Genomic DNA, 21,918 nt, shown 5'->3' on the forward strand with positions numbered 1-21,918 from the left:
TGGGCGACAGTGGAGCATCTCGTTGCTGCATTTGTGCAGCTGTCCTTTCAAAGGGAATTTTCTTATGGAATCATAAATTGCAGCCTTTCTGGGAGCAGACTGGATGGTTTGCACTGATTATTCTGATCAAGTAATAGCTCCTATTGGTGAGCACAGCATTTGTGAAGAGGCTGCATAATTCTGTGGAAAACTGTTTTCTCCGTTAAGAGTCTGGCTAAAGGACGTGATTTGAATAGTGCTCAGATTTGGGTTTTGACATGCTAATTGTTATCAAGTCTTGTTTTGCAAGGAGTATTGGCACTGGTTTTTGCCAGACTGCTTCTGATAATTCTGACAAAGGATTGTGATCATTTTAATTTATTTGTTTAATTTATTTTTTAATTGTTCAATTTCTAAATTAATTTTAAATTATATCGGTAGCTGTTTGGTTCAATAATTTTCAAGAGCAATAATAGTTCTGACATGGACAATTAGAACTGTGTGTCTTAAAATCTGTCTGGACAGCTCCTCTATGGAGCTTACAGTAGAGGACACCAGAATCACTAGGCTTGAGGCTCTCAGCTGCTCTGCACTATATTTAACAAATGCTCTTTGGTCTTTCTTTAATGAAATTACAAGTTTAGAAACAACATAATTTGCCTTGGTTTTTTCCACTGCTGCCCTGTCTGCTTTTAACTGATTAAAGCTCTATTAAGGCAGAGATAATTCTGGTAGCAGCAAGCAATTCTCACCAAACTGGACATGTCCCCTTTCCCATTCACTTTGACTCAAGTAGGCTGTTGTACGTTTTCAATTTGGAATTTAATTGGTGCTGGGTACTAATGGGTTTTTGTGTCAAATTGTTCACTCCCATACAACCAAAGAGAACAGCAAAACCAAACTAAGCCCCTCAGATCTGGTGTGTTACTGGGGTAGTGAGCACCTCTCGTTTTATCCTTTAGGATGCATCTGTTTAGCAGCAGTGTCCCAGCTGTGCTCCTGAGACAAAAGACAGGGAAAGTTATCAGGGGAATTCCAAAAGGATCAAGTGTGCTGTTCAGTCACACTTGTTTCTCTATTATGTTGTAGAAGTAAGGTTTGTTTTGGGGAAGCATAAAACCAGTAACACCGAGGCACAGTTTTATCCAAAACCAGATTCTTTTAAGAAATTCATACACCCTTTTGTGAAATTGGGTTTTTGTTGGTTACTCTGATGAGAGAAAAGGGGGAGAGGGAACAATTTTATTATTTGGAGATCATTGCTTTTCCCTATTGTTTAATAATTCCTTGTTGCTAAGACTGCACTGCTGCACAGGCAGTCTGGCTTCCTGCACTTGTATAAAGAAGGTGCCATGACTACAGCTGAGTGAAAATTTAGATATAAATACTACTTCAGTGACAGAATAAGGTGTATTTAGAGTTTTCTGTCTTTGGGAGTTCAATATTTTGAGTGATTTATTGTGCACAAATCATATATATTTGTTTTTGTAGAGGCTGAAACAGCAGGATTGAATAATGCTTGAGGCAGCATAAAAAAGTGAAAAGAATCAGGGTTGATGTTTCTGTTTCCTGTAAAGAGCAGAACATCAGAGCAGCTGCACTTGAACTGCACTTTAAAAGCTGTTTTATTTGAAAAGCCAGAGCAGAGTAAGATATTTTACTATAGATTAGAACCTTGCTAAGCTTTTTGTAGTTTGACAATCAATGTAGAGTATAAGTGATAGTGCTAGTCATCAAGGCAGCCAGCTTGCAGAAATACTGACTGCAGCAGGAATTTCTTCTCAGTGTCAGACTCTGAATCTTATATCATATTCTCTGAATGCCACTATTCCTTTAAAGAGAAGTCTCTTCAGTCCCCAAGGATTCCTTCTGCTTCTCAACTCTTTTGTTAGGAGAGGTATGTTCAGGCACAGAAAATTCCTCCCAGGAAAGACTCCTTGTGAGCAGTTTATCTTTAAAGGGAAGGGCTGTCTCTCTCTCCTTTCAAGCCCTTCCAAGCAGAGTGCCCTTGTGCTATTAATTGTGCAGTATATACAGTAAGTCCAGCATCCCAGGCTTGCAGAAGTGTTTTAAATAGTGGACTCTGAGGTTATATTGAAGTCAGGAATTAAAGCTATGTCTTAATAAACATGATGGAATTTCCCCATGAACCCAAATAAAAGCCTTTATTCCAGTAAGTGACAAATGTGGATACTATGCACCCAATACCCTATGTAGTCTTATTCAAGCTGGTTTTTTAACATCCCAGCAGAGGCTTTGTTTCCAGGTGAAAATTTAGATATAAAAGTTAACAAGTATGGGCATGAAGTAAACGACTACTCTGAGCAGTGCTCTCTTTTGATCAAATGTGCTGAGTTGCTTGTTTTTCTTTTGAATTCCAATGGGGATAAAATCTGGTGCATGAGTTAATAATAATGGTAATGATGCATTTGGTGCCACAGGACAGCTGACCAAGAAAAGTCCTTTTGCTGTTCTGTAGGCAGTGGAAAGGTTTAACATTTTGCTTTGGTTCTAAGTGTACACTTTCATGCAAAGCTGTTATGGGTGATTTGACTCAGCTCTTCCAGCACATCTGTTGTTCTGCAGACATTGTACCATAAAAAACACCCAGAGATTAAGTTAAATTTGGAAATTGGTGCAACTTTGGAAAGTGGTGTTGAGGCATTCACATTCTCTGGAAAAATCCCTTTGATGAGGGTTTTTCTCCTGGGAAGCTGAGAAGCCTCCGAGAAAAAGGAAAACAATTCTTCTTTCATTTGCTTCTCCTGTGTTGTGCTCTGTGGAATGTGTTTGGAGATGGTTTACCCACAGGTGATTGTTTCAGTGGGTTCTGGTGTGAGTTGTTTTGACTCCTTGGCCAATTGGGACCAAGCTGTGTCGGGAGTCTGGAAAGAGTCACAAGTTTTCATTATTATCATTTTAGCATTCAGTATCCTTCCTGTAATCTTTAGTATAGTATAGTATTCTTCCTATAATATAGTATAAAAAAGTAATAAATTAGCCTTCTGAGAACATGGAGTGAGATTCATCATTCCTCCCTGCCACGGGAGACCCTGGAAATACAATATGGTGTCATAACTTCCTTATGCTTACTTGGATTGCCTTATTGTCCCCTCTTCAAATTACGGACCAGAAAGTGTTGCAATATTTTTAAAAAGAAAATAAAATCATCCAAATAAAGAGGCTTTACAGTTGAAGCCTTTTGTAGACTCAGAATTATGCTAAATAGCTTTGTGTTTGAATTTGTTTGGGTGTTACTTTGCAATTGATGGACCACACGACCAAAGTGAAAGGGCATTAGAGCCTGATCCAACAAATAAGTACTTGCTTAACTTTCAGCAATTGAGTAGTTCCTTTTACTTCAATGAGGATGTTAATGTACTTAAGTTAAACATGTGCTTAAGTGATTTGAAGGATTAGTGCTTATCTTCATCAAGGTTTTTGTGTTGTACACATGTGCTTTGTGTGTAGTTATATGTAAAGATGATTTACATGTGATTATCCAGCCTAGTGACACAGGGGCCACAGCAGTTCATAGAGGGATTATTTAAGGTATGCATTTGGTGAATTTACAATTCATGTGTAAGGATCAAAAAAAAGGCTAAGTTTCTGTCTTACACATTATGTTACTATTAAGCATTATAATAGTAAATACAATATCTTTATGAAATGCTGACTATATAAATAGTATTTTAATTATGTTCAGAATATCTTTTAGCCCCTTCTTACTGCAGCTGTTCAGGATGAATTACAATGACATAACCAAAGTGTCCCCAGATTTCAGAGAATACTTCTGCAAAATTAATCCACAGTTCCACTAAAATACTGATGCTCCACAGTTAGGTTCACCACCATCCCATGTAGCTGCCAAGGAGTTAGGTATTTCTTTCAATATGAAAATAATCCCCAAATGTTTCCACAAACATTCATGTCATGGGCACTCTTAATCCTGAGTGCAGAGGTTTGCCAGCCAAGGTACCATTCTATGGCAAGAAAATATGGGTTTATTTATAAGGATCTGTGGATCCTTAAAAAATAAAATCCCACCAGCTGTGGAGTTGTGGCAGAGCAAGGGTTAAACCTGCCATTTCAGATTCTCATCTAAAACCTCAGCCATAATGGCAGCATTATTTTTATTTTATTTTTGTATTCATTTTAGCTTTTTTTCCTGTTAATGTTTGCTTCCTTCTTGTGGTAAGAAGGAATGTGCCCAGTCATGCTCTGCCCTGACTACAAGACTGAAGGAAGTTGGAAATGTGGGCTAGATGTTCCCATGTATTGTCACTCACTGAAAACCCAAAATAGAGTGCTAATATTTTAGACTGATGACTAATACTTGGCCATGGCCTGTTCTGCTATCTCTGCTTCATGCTTGAAGAAAATGTGGCTGACTGGTTAAGAGACTGACTCATGATTTGTGCAAATGTCATTTAACCCAAATGTCCTTGTTCCTAATCCCTGTTAAATAGACAGATAACTCAGAAAGACAGCAGCCTTAACTTAGCCTGGATTTAAGTGATTAGCAAGGAGCAGAGAAGCTTGCTGTTTGGTGCTACTTCTGCGCCAAACATGGGTAAATTTTGTTGTTTTGGGGGCTCTGCAAAATTAAGTTGTACAGCTTCTAGTTACTGTACCTTTAGCTGATCTGGCAGCTCAGCTGCCACTAGAAACTTAAGCATTCATTAGCATTTCATGAGCCTTTAGACAATATCCCTATCTGTCAGTTCAGTGCTTTCCCTGACAATAGTGTTAATGATTTAAAATATTCAGCAGTGTAACCAGACAATGTCAGCTAAAAGGCAAAATGCTGCATTTGCATTCCCGGTGTCTCGAAAAGCCATTTCAACAGACACTGAGCTTAAGGCAGAGAAGCATTTTAATCCTTCCTGTGGTGAGTGCTGAAAACCACCATAATGGCCCATGAAGAAAACAAGGTCTGGAACTTCACAGAACAGCAAGAAATGTTACATAGAGGAGGGGGAATGATCTAAACTTTATTTCAATTTCATGCAGCATCCCTCTGCATAACTGTAATAGGAGAGCTTATAAAAGTGGTGCACAGAACACATCCAGTATATTTTACTATTTATGGCATTCATTCCTATGCCTCCACCCCTTTTCAAAATAAAAACTTAGCCTCGTTTACATCCCTGGGCAGTATGACAGGGTGACTTAAAGTAGAATCATGAAGATTCAAATCCAGCATCAATTAAGCTGTTAGTGCAGGAAAATCAATTTTATTCAGCTGTCATGCTTGAAAATTATTTAGATATTTGTTTATTTACAGTGTCACAGTTACTAAAACTGGATCTATGTCTGGATACATATCTGATACATCTAAATTGAAATGTTTGTAGGTGTCAAAATCTTCACATCTGTAATAGCCTAAAATGTAGCCTGATAGATGGCTAAATAAATCTGATTATCATGGATGTACCTGGCTACCTAGGCCAAAACTGCAGGTGTTGCTGAAAGGACTTTTCTTTGCTATTTACTGAAATCTGTTCAACTGCTTATCTAAATAGAAATATTGTGGCTGAATCTTAAATTGGTGCAAGTGACAATGCTGATGAACTTTGAGAAAACAAGAGTGAAAATAAGATGCGAGTAGAAAAGTAAACTGAATCTGTATAAGTGTTTTTAGTGGGGTTTTTTTCAACTTTGCTGCAATTTTGTATGGCTCTTTCTTGTGATTACCATGAGAAATTAGAAGTTCATGTGTGCTTCCACAGATCTCCGCACATGGTGGATCCTCCTCCAATGTGAATGGTGTTCCTGAGTCCCTCCGTTGCCAGAGTCCCGAAGGTAGGACACCCAAATCTGCTGCCAGTCCTTGCCAGAATTTGGCTGTGGGTGACTTGCATTAGCACTGCTGGTTTCTGATGGCTCCAAATAATTTTCTGTTTGGAGAGGTTTGTTACCCTGTTGATTCGCCTTGGAAAAATTTTAGCCCAATTCATGCATCAAGGCAGTAAAGTTAGGAGATAAATTTTGTTAATTTATTTTGTCCATTGGTAGCATATTGCTGGACCTTGCTCTTCAATAGTGGCTGTCAGGAATTTGGCTGATTTTGAACATGACCTGCTTTATCACTAGAAATGTGCTTGTGGCTGGATTGAAAGAGGAACCCTCCTCAAAAGAGCTCATTGTGCTTCAGGTGGAACCACTGGCCAATCAACTGACCTTAGCTAAATTAAACCTTTCATTCCTCATTTCTTTACAGCAAAGGAAATTACTTTAAAATATTTTAAAATTTCATGTTGGAGTAATGGTTTTCATTTTAAAAATATTGAAATAAGCATCTATCAAAATAACTTGCATTTTGAATGTTTTAGGAGTACCTACAAGTACTTCAAGGAATTCAGCAGATAAAACTTTTTGGGTCTTTTATATGCATTGTAGCTGCATCTTATTTGCATTTTTGCTTTGAGTTTGCAAAAAAAAACAAGTCAAAAAAGTAATTTGAGGTCAGAAAATTTTACATTAAGAACTTCTAACTGCATTCATTACTTTTAGAATATGCCTATACAAAAACATAGCAAGAGGCTTATTTGTATGTTCAAAGGTCAAATATCTTTGGGTTCATCTTTTTCTTCTTTACACTTGAGATAAAACCAAGGGGATTGCAGCAGGGAAAACAGCTTACTTTTAAGTTTTGTTTTGCATTTGTGACTGTTTTTTGTCTGTGGAGCCCATTGGGAATATATTGCATCCTGTTGACACTTCTCTTCAGCTTGCATTATTGACTTCTCTATTTTTTTACAGGCTTGAATGGAAACAAGTTCTCAGGGTCATCTACCATTCTTGAGAAGTATAAAGTGGGGAAGGTGATTGGTGATGGCAATTTCGCTGTTGTAAAGGAGTGTGTGGAACGGTGAGCAAGGAGACTGTTCAGTCCTGCTGCTTCTTGTACTGGATAAAGCCCTGTGCATTAACATAATTTCCTAGACTAATGTGATGAGATGAAAGCAAAGAGCAGTTGCAAAAATATGCACACACTTCAGGAGAACTAGGCATAGCAAAACATGCAGAGCTCCCTGTGTTTTCCTCTAGCAAAGGGATACAAGAGCAGCAGAGAACCTTGGTTTTTTATCCCACAAAATAGAGGAGCCATCACCTTCTCTTGGTGCCTCCTCAGGAAACCCCACAGCTCTTCAAGAAGTCTCTCACACCACAGATGGTTGTGGATGACAGGAAATTCTGTGTGGCATCTAAACAGAGTGTGAGAGACCCCCCCAGCCTTCTGCCTCAGCAGTTCTGCTGCTGTGGGGTCCCCAGTGCCTGCTGTGACGTGGTTTTCCACAGCTTTCAGCATTCTGTGGGTAGAGCACTCCCAAAGACACGCAGTTGTTGGCCATCAGCCTGTGCTGGTGCCTCCCCTGGGCTTGCTCCTTGTGTTTGGTGCTGTGGGGGAGCCAGAACTTCAATAGAACCCTCCAACATGCCTGAAATGTCCTTGTGCCTGATTCCCTGTGGGGTGGGCAGGGCACCTTCACAGACCTGTGCAGGGCTGCTGCTCCTCCTCTGCAAGCCTTGTGTCACATTTGCTGCCAGTGCAAACATCACAGATGATCTGACTGTCACTTTCTCAGTGTATCTTTTTTAGAACCACCTTCTGCTATTTTCATCAACCTGAGAGTTATCTGTTTCTGAAATATTATGAGGAATCTCCAATTTGTACGCAAATACTGGGAAAACTCAGCAAATGACTGTGAAAAACATAAATGTTAGAGAAAAATTCTATTATTTGATCCTCGCCTGCTGGTTTTAGTTAAATTGAAAGAAAAAGAATTTGGAATGGAAAAATCTCATTCCAGAATGGAGGTTAGACTAACAGGTCTGCAGTTCCCTGGGTTTTCTGTCGTGCCCTTGGAAATTCAGTGTCAGCAAACGGAAGGTCACTGCTCCCACCCTTGTGGTCCTCTGGCTCAGGAGGCTGGGCAGCCCAGCTTCTATCAGTGGCACTAAAGACTGAGGCAAACAAAAAAAGCATTCCATGCCTTTGCCTTATCTAAATGTTAGTCAGGTGACAGTCTTCAGCAAGTTCCAGTGTTTTCTTTCGAGCTCCCTTTGCTATTGACGCACTTAAGAAAGGCTGAAGTGACTCAAGAAAGGCTGAAGTGACTCAAGAAAGGCTGAAGTGACTCAACACTGGCCAGTTCCAGCCCTACTGGGCCTTTGGCCTTTCCTCTCCTCTCCCTGCAAGCACCAACCACAGCTCTGAAAGCCCCACCTGGCTTCCAGAGCTCCCCCTGAGCACCACGAGGAGCTCCCTGCGCAGCCAAGCTGGTTCTCTGCCATTTAATGTTTGGGAAAATTGAAATCTCCCACAGGAGCAAGGACTATGATCCAGTAATCTCTTATCATTACCCACAGAGTAACTCATCAGTGCTTACATCCCAACCAGGTGATCCCAGACACCCCCTACACCATCTCCTTTGTTTTCCACTGCCCTTATCCTCACCCAGGGATATTAATGAAGGATAGCAGCTTAAAAGCACAAGATAACATATTTATTATGAGAAATATAAGCTGTGCATTTTTGGAAACCACTTAAATCCCACTGGAAATGGGACAAGGGCTGCTAAGTCTCTGAATGTCATCTGTGCTTTTTAGAATGAGGAAAGTGGACTAGAAAAACAACCCTCCAATGATAAAAATATAAAAAAGGCACAATTCCACTTCAATATCTAGTTTTGTATGTAATCAAAGCTTTAGTGCAACATTATTAAATTAATTTTATGTAAAATAAGTATAGAAAAACAATTGCTAATAATAATGATGAAAGAGGAAATGCCAACTGTAAATGCTTCTCTTTTAATTTCTATTAATTATACATAATTTGTGATACTAAGAAGCTTTAGCTATGGAGCCAGGATCCTATTACACAGCTACCAGCTGGGATGTTCTACAAAAAGAACAAGAAGAGAATAAGATGGTCTCTTTTGTGCCTGTGTGTCTGTATATAAAGACGTGAGTCAACAGATGGGCACTGACAGCTCGAGAAGAATCCTTGAAACCTGTCAGACACTGCTGGTGCAGGATGTGCAGGGATGTCAGCACACAAACCGTGGGGGTTATATCCACCTTTGTTCCATGGGTGCTGCACTAGAGGGTGTTTGCCTGAGGGATTTGAAGTTGTTGGGTGAATTGGCTTTGTGGATGTTAACTCCTCCTGCTCTCAGCATGGTTGGGAAGGTTCCCAGGTGGATGTTGCTGATCACTTGTTCCCAGGATTTCTGATAGAGTGGTGTGAAGTACACATTGTGATTGTGATTTCCACGCTGTGCTTGGAGCATATCTTCTGTAACATCAGAGGGTGGCATTTCACAGACGCCATTTAGATAAGGGCTGCTATCTAAAGACCAGATCAGGTTGTAACTATGACAACCTCGTAGATACAGCTGCACTTCCAGTGCAGGGATTCTCGCCTGCAGTTTTTCAATAATGCATAAATGGAATGTAAGGTGTTAATTCAGCTCCTTTTTCTGTAAGGTGCTGATTGTGACCAGCTATATCTAATGCCAAATGCAGTGAAAATCGCCCTGGATGTTTGAAAAGATGCCTTTTGCTTTTGTATCTATCCTGTTTTCTAGAGGTGTTCTGATGCACACTGGAGTCTGTAGGCACTGGCACAGTACAAAATAGCAGCAAGCTGGTCTTACAGCAATTTCTTATTATGTTTAATTCATCAGTAATATAAGTAATAATTTCATCTTTTTTTTTAAGATTAATTTATGTTGCTTTTTTTTTCACTAATTTTCCCCCCATCCAGAGAAATGGAGATTTTTATTGCTTAAAGGGATGAAAGACAAACAAGAGCTCCTTTCTGTGAGAGTATTTGCTGCAAACAGTAATCCTTTTTTACTTTGTATATGACCCACCCTGTTAAATGTCATGGGACTTTAGATGACTGCTGCAGAATTCCACAAAATACTTTAAAAAAAAAATTTGCAATACAAAAGCTCAAAATCAGTGCCCAATAAATCCTACAGGATTTTAGACTATCTGTAATGGACTATGGCATTTTGGCTCTGTGGAATCCTATTGAATTCTTTTATTAGGGTATCAATCTTCACATATGTATGATTTTATTTTCAAAGCCTACCAGTCGAACAAAGCTAAGGGGAAGGCTGAAGGCAAATTTTGCATGTTGCCTTAAAGGAGTGACAGAGTTGTGCCAGGTCACAAAGGAGAAATTGCAGCTGAATCCTGGGATTCGTACACCAGGGGAGCTGGGTTGTGGTAGTCAGGGAAACAGCAGGCACAAATGCTGCTGAGGAAACAAAAACCAACCCAGGTCTGCTCTGTGGATTTCCTGCCAGCAGCCTCCATGGCCACAGCATGTTGTTATGGTGGTGTATTTACAGAAAATGCCACAATCTTTCTAATTATTGGCTGTCGTGTTTTTCTTGCCTAGATCCACAGGGAAGGAGTTTGCCCTGAAGATCATAGACAAGGCCAAGTGCTGTGGGAAGGTAGAGTACAACATTTGCATGTGTACAGAAGCAGCACCAGCAGCTGCTCATTAGTCATAAATGGTGGGTGTGTTTGGGTTTGCTGACTATTTTCAGAGTATCTCTTTAACAAGATGATAATGTATCCAGGAACCAAATAATAAAAGCAGTGACTGTTAGTCTACTACATAATAGAGAAAAAAACAAACTAATTGTTGCCTATTTTATCAGGCTGGCAAAAAAAAAAAAAAAGCTAATATGCACTCAAAATTTACTGGACTATTTTGATGTGTAAAATATGAGAGAGGAAATTCCCAGCTATATGTTTATTTATGCAATTCCCATCCCACTCTGCCTCTTTTTCTCTCTGTATAGCTCAACATGCTCCTTTTATAAGCAGAACATGGATTTGAAAAAAATTTTCACCGCCTTTTCTTTCTGTTTATGTGGTGCCACCTTCGTGTTTTAACAAAGATCTCTTGTGTTCTGAAAACTTTCTTTTAATTCAAACTTAAAACAGAAAAATCAAAAATTGTTTCTCCAGGAGAACAGTATCTCATATAACGCAAGCAAATATCTGAGAGTGTCAGACCTCTTCTTTCCCTTCATACTTATTGAATATAAGTATAAAAATACACCATTTTTTAAAAGGAAGAAAAACTGCCTTCCCTCTTTGTGTGGTAAGGAGCTGTGTGATGCTGTGATAAATTCCTATTAGGAGAGGTCCTTAAACAGAAACATTTTATCTGTGCAGATTTTGAACCATGTTTTAGATGCTAGGAGATGAGGGTTTCATTTTTTCTCATATTCTCCAGGTTTATTTAGAAAATTTAGAAAGGAATCATAAAAATGTGCAGCCACAAGAAAAAGTGCTAGGATTGCCTTTCTGAGATTAAAATGTTGCAATTTCTTTAGCTGTGGAAAGGGTGACCCACTGCGTTCCACTGCAAACAAAATTTTTGGATGATGTGTACAGCTTGCAACTTTAGATGGTTTTTATTACTTGTCTGAGTCAGCTGCTTAGGTATCATAAACTGGAATGGTCTGGAGATAGATATTCTATTTTAAACAGTGGAGTTGAGAGGAATTTTCTATTTATCATTCTCCTTGCTTTAAAACATCTATAAAAAGAGAAATCAACCCTATGGATGCACAGCTGCCCATTTTGAAAGGACCTATATCTGTAGAGCTAGAGACTGTTGGAAGATATTTATACCTCTTAGGCCAGTGGCAGAATAATCCTGGAAGAATTCCAAGAAAGGAAATAATTAAGTTTTGCTACAACTTATTCCTTCCTCACTCAGTTCCACAGCCCTGCCTTAAAAGCACCCATCCAGCCCAAATTTGGATGATTTAAGTGTTGCTCACTGTTCCTTGATCTTGGATGTTCAGAAATTTGAATCCAACTCACTGTTTTCCACAAGTGGTTTAAATGTTCATTACACAATAATGTCTCTGTAAATAAGCCACATTAATGTAGACTGAAGCATATATTGCACTATCCAGGAGAACGCCATCATGAGTTTTGGAATTGCTATTTTTTCCATGGCAAAACATAGCAAACAGTGAGGTGGTTGAAAATATCCAGCTACATATTAGTCAACCTTTTTTGAGAACAGTTTTTTAAACAGTAGCCAACAATATTCTGGAGCCTTTAAAAAAAATACTGTTTATTTTAAATTTTAATTATGCCTGAGCAGTTTAGTCAAGAAAGCACAGATAAAGCCATTGTTCCTTAGTAGTAATTAATGGGTGTAATAAATTTAATATGTTCCCTGTTCTTCAGGTTGAGAAAGCTGTAATAATATTTTAGTTTTTGTATGGACTCTTAATGTTAGTTTTGAACTTCCAGGCTTCCATCCCTGAGGCTTAGTGTGCTGTGGCTGTTCACGTCTGTCTGGTGATGAGGTTCAGCATTGTGTTTAACAGAATTGCTTCCTGTTTGTCTGTTTTGTTTTCTCTCCAGAGCACTTTGCTTGGAGCAGGCATTGTTTGCTCAGAGTGACAATTGCTGCTCTTTCAGAGCGAATGCCAAAGGTGTGGTGTGTAACCGTGTGTGCCGCTCTGCTCTCTCACCAATCGAGGTGCACACGTGGCATGTGGGTTCTGAGCTGTGCAGCCACAGAAAGCTTTGGCAAAAGCACAATGCACCCGTAAATAACCCCAGAAAAAGAAGGTGAAGTGGTGTAAGGTCTCCAGGCACTGCCTACGCACAGTGGGTCACATCTCCTCCTGATGCTCTGCTCACAAATGCATGAAGTGCATGCTCCTTGTCAGTGCATTCAACATGGATAAGTTCCCAGTCCAGTGACATGATTTGTTCCCTGCCAGGGTGGAAGGATACTCCTGTCTGATTGCAAGCATTTTTTCTTATTTTGCAGAGAACCTAAATACAGTATCCATATTCCAACATTTATAAAAGAAAACTAAAATAATTCTTCACATGGAAAGGACACATAATTTTTTTTTGCTCTCCAGTGTTAAAATGTTCTAGAGAACAAGGCATTTGAAACTAATTTGTTCTCAAAAGCCATTACTTCCTCAGAAGCACAGGGAAGGGGAAATTGAACTCAGTCTGTACGCTGTTAAGCTGTTGGAGTCACAACAATTTAACTGAGCTACTACACATTTTGCAGATTGTAAATCTGAGCAGGCATATAAAATGAACAAAAATCCATAACCAAAGCACTTAGAATATTTTTTTTCTTTAATATACTCCACAACTTTTTAAAAAAAATAGTCCTTGGATCCAAATCCTAGGTAATCTGTCCTTGAGTAACCTCCACCAAATGAGAGGTGAAGGCTGGAGAGGATCAAGAACATGTTAACTGTTGATGAGGAGTGACAGCTTCCAGTGATCCAGCTGGGGGGCAGAAAGGTTCTGAACTTAATTTCACCTCATAATACCCACATAAGAACTTAACCTGCACTTCCTGAATTGCTGTCACGTTCTGGGGTCATTTTTGGAGATGCCCCATTTTTGAAGTATATTTTAAATTAAATGTGGTCAGTGATGAAATACAAGTTAAGATCCAGCAACTGAAAATAACCATCTGCTATATAAATTAATCAGCAAAAAGGATGCTCACTGATCAAGTGGTTGGCTGATGAAAGGAAAAGTGAATTGTCAAATTCATGTTCCAGATAAACTTCCATCCTCTTCTGAACAGGAGCACCTGATTGAAAATGAAGTGTCGATTCTGCGCCGAGTGAAGCACCCCAACATCATCATGCTTGTAGAGGAGATGGACACCCCCTCAGAGCTCTACCTGGTGATGGAGCTGGTCAAGGTGAGGCTCAGGGGCCTTTGTTTGTCTTCTTTGAGTTCTCTGTGTTGGTGTGAAATCTGAGCAGTATCTGGGAATGCTAAGATCTTGGGAGACATAATCAAGTAAGGTTTCAGTGGCAACCTGCATTTTTAAATCATAAAAATGCACCTGCCACACAATTATATGAATGGGATTTCTCTTCAGTTGTAATTTGAATATTAACACAGATTTGAGGTAATTTTGCAATGTGCACAGTCTAGAGAAAAGTGGATAGTGGGCTTTATATCATGCCTACAATATACAGGGATGAGAGTAGTATGGATTTACTAACAAATTTCACTATTCTCATTAGTTAATAAATTGAATTAAAGAAATGAACTCTCTAATGAATTTATCTTAATAGATAAGACAAATAGATTAAGCTCAAGCAATTTTCATCCTGGAAAATCAAAACTCAAAAGATCTCACCCATTTTGCTTGTATCAAACAGTTCACCAGAGAACAGACGCTCCCTTCATACATGTATGGAGAAAACACAAATATTCTTTTTGCTGTCACCTTGTGAGCCAAATACACCAGTAGCATCAGGTTCTGCTCATGCATTCTCTTGTCTGAGTTCTGTGCATGCACAGCCACACTGCACATCAGCTTGACTGGCATGTCAGATACAAATAACATACAGCAACAGCAGTAGGAGCACTGCTCATTTTTTGAGGAACACTTTTTATTTCTGACTGAGGCACTGTTACATTCTGGAATGGTTGCCAGACTGGGAAACCTCAAAAGTGTGTAGTTGTTGAATACATAATTTCTGTAGCCCACTCATCTTTCCTCCTTTCTAGAAGCTATTTTAATACCCTATAGGCTTTTTGGGGTTTCAAGAGAGTATTTTTTTATGTTTTAATTCCCCACCATTTTGGCCTATCTTCCCTGAATTGCTGCTTCTCTTTGGTGTGCATTGAAATGCTCGGAATGCCACCCACAGCTCAGACAGATCACTCCTACAGAGGTATCCAGGGAAACCATCATGGAGACACCCATATGACATTTGCTGTAATGACTGAAAATGCCCCATCAGTAACTCACTCACACGTTGCTGTGTATTCCCAGAGGAATAGGGCATCCATAAACAGAGCCTGACACATTCAGAAATCACCTGGAGGTTCTGCACTTTGATGTATCTCAATCAGTGGATGCATTTATGTTGGAATGTGTTTATCTTTTTTTCCCTCTTCAGCTGTAATTATTTGGTATTTCTTGCAATATCTGCGGAAATTTGAATTTGATGAATATTTGTTAGTTAGGGTTTTTTATTATTATTGGGCTAATTTATTTTAGGCTTTACTCAAAATCAGGGCTGTTTATCAATATGTTGAATATACTGATAAGATGAAGAAAAGGGATGCTGTATGCCTGTATCTGTAGGTAATATAAATGAGTGATCAAAGATAGGAAGATCAATAGAAAAAAATTCTGTAATTTACCCAAGCTCAGACATCAGAAGCCTTGGAGAACAGTTAAGAATTTAATGTAGATGACCAAAGTTCCAATCTAGTATCTTGGTGACAAGATCATTTTTCTGCAAAACTTTTTTTTCTTTTTTTTTTTTTGCTGTTTAACAGGAATTTGGGCATGTGTTTTGGAGGGAAGATTTTACATGTTTAGGGTTTGGGGTTTTTTTAACCAAATACCATCCTAATTATATTTTAAACAATGATCTTTTTCCTCTCCATAGGGAGGAGACCTATTTGATGCCATCACTTCATCTACAAAATACACAGAGAGAGATGGGAGTGCCATGGTCTACAATTTAGCCAGTGCTCTCAAATACCTGCATGGCCTCAACATTGTGCACAGAGACATCAAACCAGAAAATCTTCTGGTATATCCCAGTTATTTTCCAGTATTTTCTCTTACTTTGTTCTCATTAATGCAAATGCTTGTGTAGAAATGTCAAGGAGCACAGCAGAGAACAGCAGGCGTATTAATTTAGAATAAGTATGTATGAAGTAAATCTTTTGCCATGAGATAGCAATCACTGTAATGCAGGAGGGCTGTGCTCAAACCTGTCCTTAGACCTATCTGTATTTACAATTTGATTGGCTGTCTTTTGGATGAGCAGGAGTATTGTCTCACAAAACAGTGAATTTTAAAGCTATGCCAATGAATTATTTATCAGGTTGCAAGTGGGAGAAAGTTGGGCTGAGAGCATTTCTTCATTTCTTCAACAATCCTATGACTACCAGCTGAAGCCAGTGGTTTTTTCCTTTCAATGTCATTGTAGGATCATCTTTCTGATGCTTTACCAGAATTCTGGCTGGGAATTAACCCTTTACATTCATTTATTCTTTTCCTTAGGCAACTTGTGTTTTCAGCAAGACATAAAATAACTGTGCTGACAAGAATTACCATGAAGTCTGCTTTTTTATTCCCCTGTCCACAGAATGGGATCAGTGTGTGCTGTCTCACTTACCCACAGAGGTTACACTTGAGCATTACATACTGATATTAAGTGTCATGCACTGCACAAGCAGGGCCATAATCTCCCCTGCTTGAGACATTTCTTAAAAGTCTTTTGTGGTGTTTGTCAGTCCTGTTTAATGAGTTCGAACTGAGAGTAGGAGTCACAGCTTATTCCAGACTGGATTTTGAACTGTAACAAGGACAGGGCTACAAGCTGAAAATATTTCCTAATTAATAGTCAATTCTTTCCCCAGTAATTCCACTGACAGTGTTTAGCAATTTAAATCAACCCTCAAATAAATTAGATTGTTTAGCAAAAAGAAGCATGGGGGAAAGCCTCTCCTGGAAAATGTAGCCACAGCAACATGGCACTTGAGAGAGAAAATGAAGGTAGAAGTCTCACATACTATTAGTGTATCTCCAAACACAGACAGTCCAAAGAAATTTTAAGCTCTCATTAGAGATTGAATCAGTTATAAATAGGCACCAATGCCCTTTCTGCCTAGAAAGCTTAAAGAGATTACTCAACAGATGCAAATCTTACTCACTGTGATTGACAGCAGCAGAATATTGAGATAACATCCTGGTATTGAATATAAATGCAAATAATTCCCATCAACTGCTACCTGTAATTGCACATAGTTCGTTTTTTTGCACAGGGTCATCCAGCCCGTCTGGATGGGAATTACGTTCCCTTTCCTAGTCATGCATTTAAAAAATGCAAACCCTAAGAGTCATAGCTGGTATGAAGGTGTTATATAAAGGAGAACAAGTGTTTCCATTACTGATATGAATTACACAGGGGAATGAAGAAAGGTATTGCAGTGCTCAGATGTTTGAGGAAGGCAAATAAATTCAGCTATTCATGAGATCCTGGGGTCCTCCATTCTAGATGCCTTTGAAATTTGGTTAATATAAACATTTAACTATAGGAGCGAAACTGAGATGAATTTATTAGGGGGATGTTTCCTTTGTGTTGGTCTGGTTTGGTTTATTCCTGCCATCACTGTTGTATAGCATTTTTCTTTTTAACTAAATTCAGCTTCTTTCATCAATAAAATGACTCAGTGCTAGATTGTTCATTGGCCTTTTGGTGAGGTGCAGTTGGGTCTGCACAGAAGCCCAAACTGAATTTGCCCAGACCAAGCACAGGGAAGATATTTGCTGATGAAATTGCCCGGTATGTTGGCTAGATTTATGCTAGGATAACAAGAGGTTAAACAAATCTGATTGTAGCTGCCAGACCCATTTTAAACTCTAGTCCCAGTCAAATGAAAGTAGAGTATTATATTTTCCTGAATATATTGAAAACTTCTCAACATTCAAGGACTGAGTTTTCTTTTCCACCTCTAGTTGCTTGAGGCTGTGTCATGGTCTGACCTACATAGCTGGCAGACAGCTCCATTGAAAATTTGCTCCAGCTGCAATCAATGGGAATATTTTTTTTTTTTCTCTTCTTGCCCTACAGGGCTGTGGAAATTACCTCTTTTTCCCGTCGTCTTGGTATGGTGATGATGTTTTCCCCAAGAAATTAGAGAATATAAAAATGCAGATGTTCTCCTCCTCATTCTGTGTTAATTTCTCTGATTTTAGGTGTGTGAATATTCAGATGGAACCAAGTCTTTGAAGCTTGGAGACTTTGGGCTGGCGACGGTGGTGGAAGGCCCTTTGTACACGGTGTGTGGGACACCCACCTATGTGGCTCCAGAAATCATTGCAGAGACAGGGTGAGCATGACTGCCTGGCATGACACAGGCCTGCTAACCACTCTTTTTGGCAGGTTGTAGGATCTTGTAAGATCCAAATGCTCCAGCAGGCTGTCCCTCTATTGTTTTGTAACCAAACCACCCCAGGGCACCACTCCCAGTTCCTCCAAGAGGCCACCAGTGTCCCTGCTCTGCCTGCTCCCAGAATTTGCCTTTGCCTCCCCTCACACCTTCCCAGGGACAGCTCTGGTGCAGTGGTGCAGTGGGGTCCATTTGTTTGTGCTCCCTGCCTCACCTCAGCATCCAGAGCCCACTGTACCACCCCTGGCAGCTGTTTGGGGAAGAACAGACAGGCAAAACAGTGTTTGCCTTAGAAATGGAATCATTTATGCTGGAAGAGGCTGCAGAGCTCACCTAGTCTAAACCTGTTCTCAGGACAGTTCTAATTAGATTATGTTGATTCAAGTGACCCTTCTGGGTGACACATCCTGTTTGATAACAATTGAGCAACCCCATTATTCTGTATTTAACAGGCCATTGCATAAATACAGAAATAAATTTTGTAAAATGGTAAATTTCCACCAATGACAGATTATCACAAATCCTCTCTCCTTTTAGACCTGCAAGATCTCCATTCCATGCTTTTGCCATAGCTGTGACCACTCTGAATTTGCTGACAGAGGGAGGTTTTGTTTGTGCTGTTTCACTCCTTGTTCAGTGCATTTGTTGCATTGAGAAACGTTTCACAGCTGCAGTCAGCTCCGGTGCCAGAGGGCACCTCATCTGCGTGCTTGAGGTTTTGACAAACTGAATCCACTGAATAGGAGAAAAGGCCTCTTTTTGACCTGCAGTGTTTTAATTTCTGTGCTTTGAAAGAAAAGTGCAGCTCTTCTTGCCCGCGTTGCTCGCTGGAGAGGCTGGAGAATTGGTGTGTCTTGTTGCTTAGCAACACATGATAACCTTTGAGAGAGTTGCTTCACGGTGGGGACTGAGAAAGCACATCCTTGTCTTTAACCATTGGTGGCTCTGGATGGGGAAACCTGGATACTGGATCGGATTTGAGTATATTCAGAATGCCCTGGAGAGCCCTGAGGTAGAAAAAAAAAAAAAATCACAGAATCATGGTTTCTACCTCAGAGCCCTGAGGTAGAAAAAAAAAAAATCACAGAATCATGGTTTCTTAAAGATTGTAAAGGTGTGAAGAAGAAGCTGCTCAGACAGAAAATCCATCACCCCATCAGCAGCAAGTAACCCAGCACAGATTCTCATGTAATCCTGTCAGCATAATTTATTTTTGATTGGAATGACTCTTTTTTTTGTGGTTGTTGTTGTTAATTCAGCACAAGTAACACAGACTTATTTTCTCAGGTATGGCTTAAAGGTGGATATTTGGGCTGCAGGTGTGATCACTTACATCCTGTTATGTGGATTTCCACCTTTTCGCAGGTGAGTGCCAAAGGCAAACCCAGCAAAAGCAATCAAATTCTTTCAGAGCCAGTCTGACCTTTCTCCCTGAAGGAGGCATCCTTGGGGGAGGAAAAAAGGTGGATCAGATTGATGTGTTTTCCTCACGGATTTATTCATTTCTTTGCGTGGCTTTCACTCGTCCCTCATTTTAGGTTTGGGATCAATTTGTGAGATATGTTTTCCTACGGGGGCGGGTGTTTTAGTGCTGGGGAGGGGGTGCGAGGGCAGAGCCGCTTTTCCTTTTGTCTCCATGCGGATCCCGGCGCCGCCATCCGCGGGTGCGCGCTGCCCTCTGCCGTCAGCAGCGGCAGAACAGGAGAGGGGAAAACGTGCTCATCCCGCCTTTTTAACCCTGCTCGGCCTTTTGGGAAGTGCCAAACCAGCCGTGGGGTTTGCAAAGACCATTTCTTTTCTTTTTTTTTTTTTTTTTTCTTTGCCAGAGAATGAGAAGGAATTGGCACATTTTAACAGGGAATTCTGCTCTTAACATATAAATTACTAATGCAAGGCCTGCTTGTTCATTTTTACAGCAAGATGCTTAACAAAAGAGGTTTAACTAAAACATCTCACTGAATGAAAATATCTTGCAAACAATACATTTTACATATATATTTTTTATATTTTAAAAATATATATTATATGTATTTATTTTTTATATATTTATTTTATATATGTATTGTTGATGGGGAAAAATATTCGTTCACATGTTTGGGTTTTTCGTGTTGTTATTTCACGTTTAAAGCTGAAAATGTGTTTTGAAAGATACATTGTGCAAGAAAATGTATTCTTTGATCGGAGTTTTGAGTCAGGGCACAGAGAATGTCCATATCATATCATGCTAGTTGAACCGGTTATGAGTGAGATTAATAAATGTGTGTTAACTATGCAGCCCCTATTCCAGTGCAAAAGTTACCTCAATGTATTGGCTCAGAAAAGCTGTCACTGTATACACTTCTAAATTGTGCATTTCTAGTAGTTTTTAACATAATTTCTGTTCCATCCCCAAATCAAGTTAAAATCCCCATGACAAATTGGCTTTTTCTCTCATAATGTTTTTCATTACTGCTGTTTTATAGTGAAAACAACCTTCAGGAAGACCTCTTTGATCAGATACTTGTGGGGAAGCTGGAATTTCCCTCTCCCTACTGGGATAACATCACCGATTCAGCAAAGGTACTGATATTTTTTCCCACCTGAAAGAACATTTCTGACAAGCCCCTGCGCAGCAGCCTGTGCTCGGCTGGGAAGGCAGCCTGGAAGATGCAGAGCAGCCCAGTGCCCCAGCTGTGGCTTTTCCGTGGGTTTGGCTGAGCAGTGCTTGCTGAGAGCTCAGGTGTCTCAGGCTGCCTGAGCAAGGGTAGCAGAATGCCAGCAGCATCCAGGGGACGTCACACACTGCCCAGCTCACTGCATGATGCACTTTACAGCAGCTTCAGTGCTTCAGATGTAAAATACATGTGACCCTGAATTTTTCCCTCTTGTCACTCTTTAAAGAAGGAAAATTATTGCTCTGTGGATTGGTTGCAGTAGGCATTTTTTCCTATTTTTACTTGAGGCATTTATTTATTAGAGCTTTTCAAGAGGCGCAGCCATGGCTAATTGCCACTGCCAGCAGTTCTTCTGTGATCATTGCAGTTTTGTTTAAATTGATTGTGTCTGTAGGACAAAGATTCAAGTTGTAAGCCCCATTTCTCTTAGGTTAACTCACTGAAGTGCTCTAAATAATATTTGAGGACTCGGTAACAAGTGGAGGTGGTTTTTTTATCTGGCCAATGAGAAGTTAATTTTTTTTCTGAATTTTTCTGCATTTCCCTATGTGCATTTATCCATTTACCAACATTTCCCAAGTCCCAGTCATCTCACAGATTTCCAGACATGCATTCTGAACAAACAATCTTGGTATTCAAGGTGATGTCTCACTTCAAACTTCCACAGACTAAAGAACTTGGCTGGTTGGGAAAGCTCTCAGTAAGGTGTGTTGTTATCATCTGCTTGAACAAACCATTTCCAAAACTGAATCAATGGAGAGTGCCTTTGAAATAATCTTGAAATAATCTTGATAAAAATATGGAGATGATAATTTGGAGGCTTTAAAAGGTTTTTTTGAGGGAGGGACTTAGCTCAATATCTTCTATTCTTCTGCAGCAGCACAGAAGAGAACGTTTTCAACTAATTTCATCAGTTTCTTGACTTTCAAGTGCAGATTCTTGTCTTGGATTTGTGGTTTTTTATGTAATGTTTTTTATGTAATATTACTGAGTGCATGTGCACTGCCCAGAGAGGATCTCATGTCTCCCAGGTTTGTTTTTGTTCTGGTCATGTTCATGAATATACAGAGAACAAAGTGGAACATTAGAGCTGATTTTTTTAACATTTCTTTTTCATTTGTTTTCAATAGACTCAGTGAAACATGAGTACAGTTAAGAAGCTGATATCAAACACACTGCCTTGCAGACTCTTAATCCTAAAGGGCAAATTTAAGTTCCACTTAAGTCACACTGGTACCACTGCTTCTGGTATCAGCTGGGGTTGGTTTTTTCCCATCCAGGTATCAAGAACATTGCACTGAGAAGAACT

General features: G+C 39.6%; 1 protein-coding gene across 5 annotated transcripts in view; it reads left to right on the forward strand.

Annotated features, from left to right (window-relative positions):
- The window catches only part of DCLK2 (doublecortin like kinase 2), an 80,025-nt gene that overhangs the window by 52,163 nt on the left and 5,944 nt on the right, over positions 1 to 21,918 (forward strand). For all 5 annotated transcript variants that reach the window (XR_010439902.1, XR_010439901.1, XM_064711248.1 and 2 more), the window contains 8 exons: positions 5,712 to 5,784; positions 6,745 to 6,853; positions 10,400 to 10,457; positions 13,607 to 13,726; positions 15,441 to 15,587; positions 17,762 to 17,895; positions 19,243 to 19,320; positions 20,418 to 20,514. Coding sequence is in view for 3 of the 5 variants with exons in the window: in XM_064711248.1 (XP_064567318.1) it covers positions 5,712 to 5,784; positions 6,745 to 6,853; positions 10,400 to 10,457; positions 13,607 to 13,726; positions 15,441 to 15,587; positions 17,762 to 17,895; positions 19,243 to 19,320; positions 20,418 to 20,514 (816 nt within the window). In the remaining 2 variants the exon portion in view is untranslated. The remainder of the gene's footprint in view (positions 1 to 5,711; positions 5,785 to 6,744; positions 6,854 to 10,399; positions 10,458 to 13,606; positions 13,727 to 15,440; positions 15,588 to 17,761; positions 17,896 to 19,242; positions 19,321 to 20,417; positions 20,515 to 21,918) is intronic.

The sequence above is a fragment of the Zonotrichia leucophrys genome, chromosome 4 (genome assembly GCF_028769735.1).
Source record: "Zonotrichia leucophrys gambelii isolate GWCS_2022_RI chromosome 4, RI_Zleu_2.0, whole genome shotgun sequence".
Classification (NCBI taxonomy): domain Eukaryota; kingdom Metazoa; phylum Chordata; class Aves; order Passeriformes; family Passerellidae; genus Zonotrichia; species Zonotrichia leucophrys.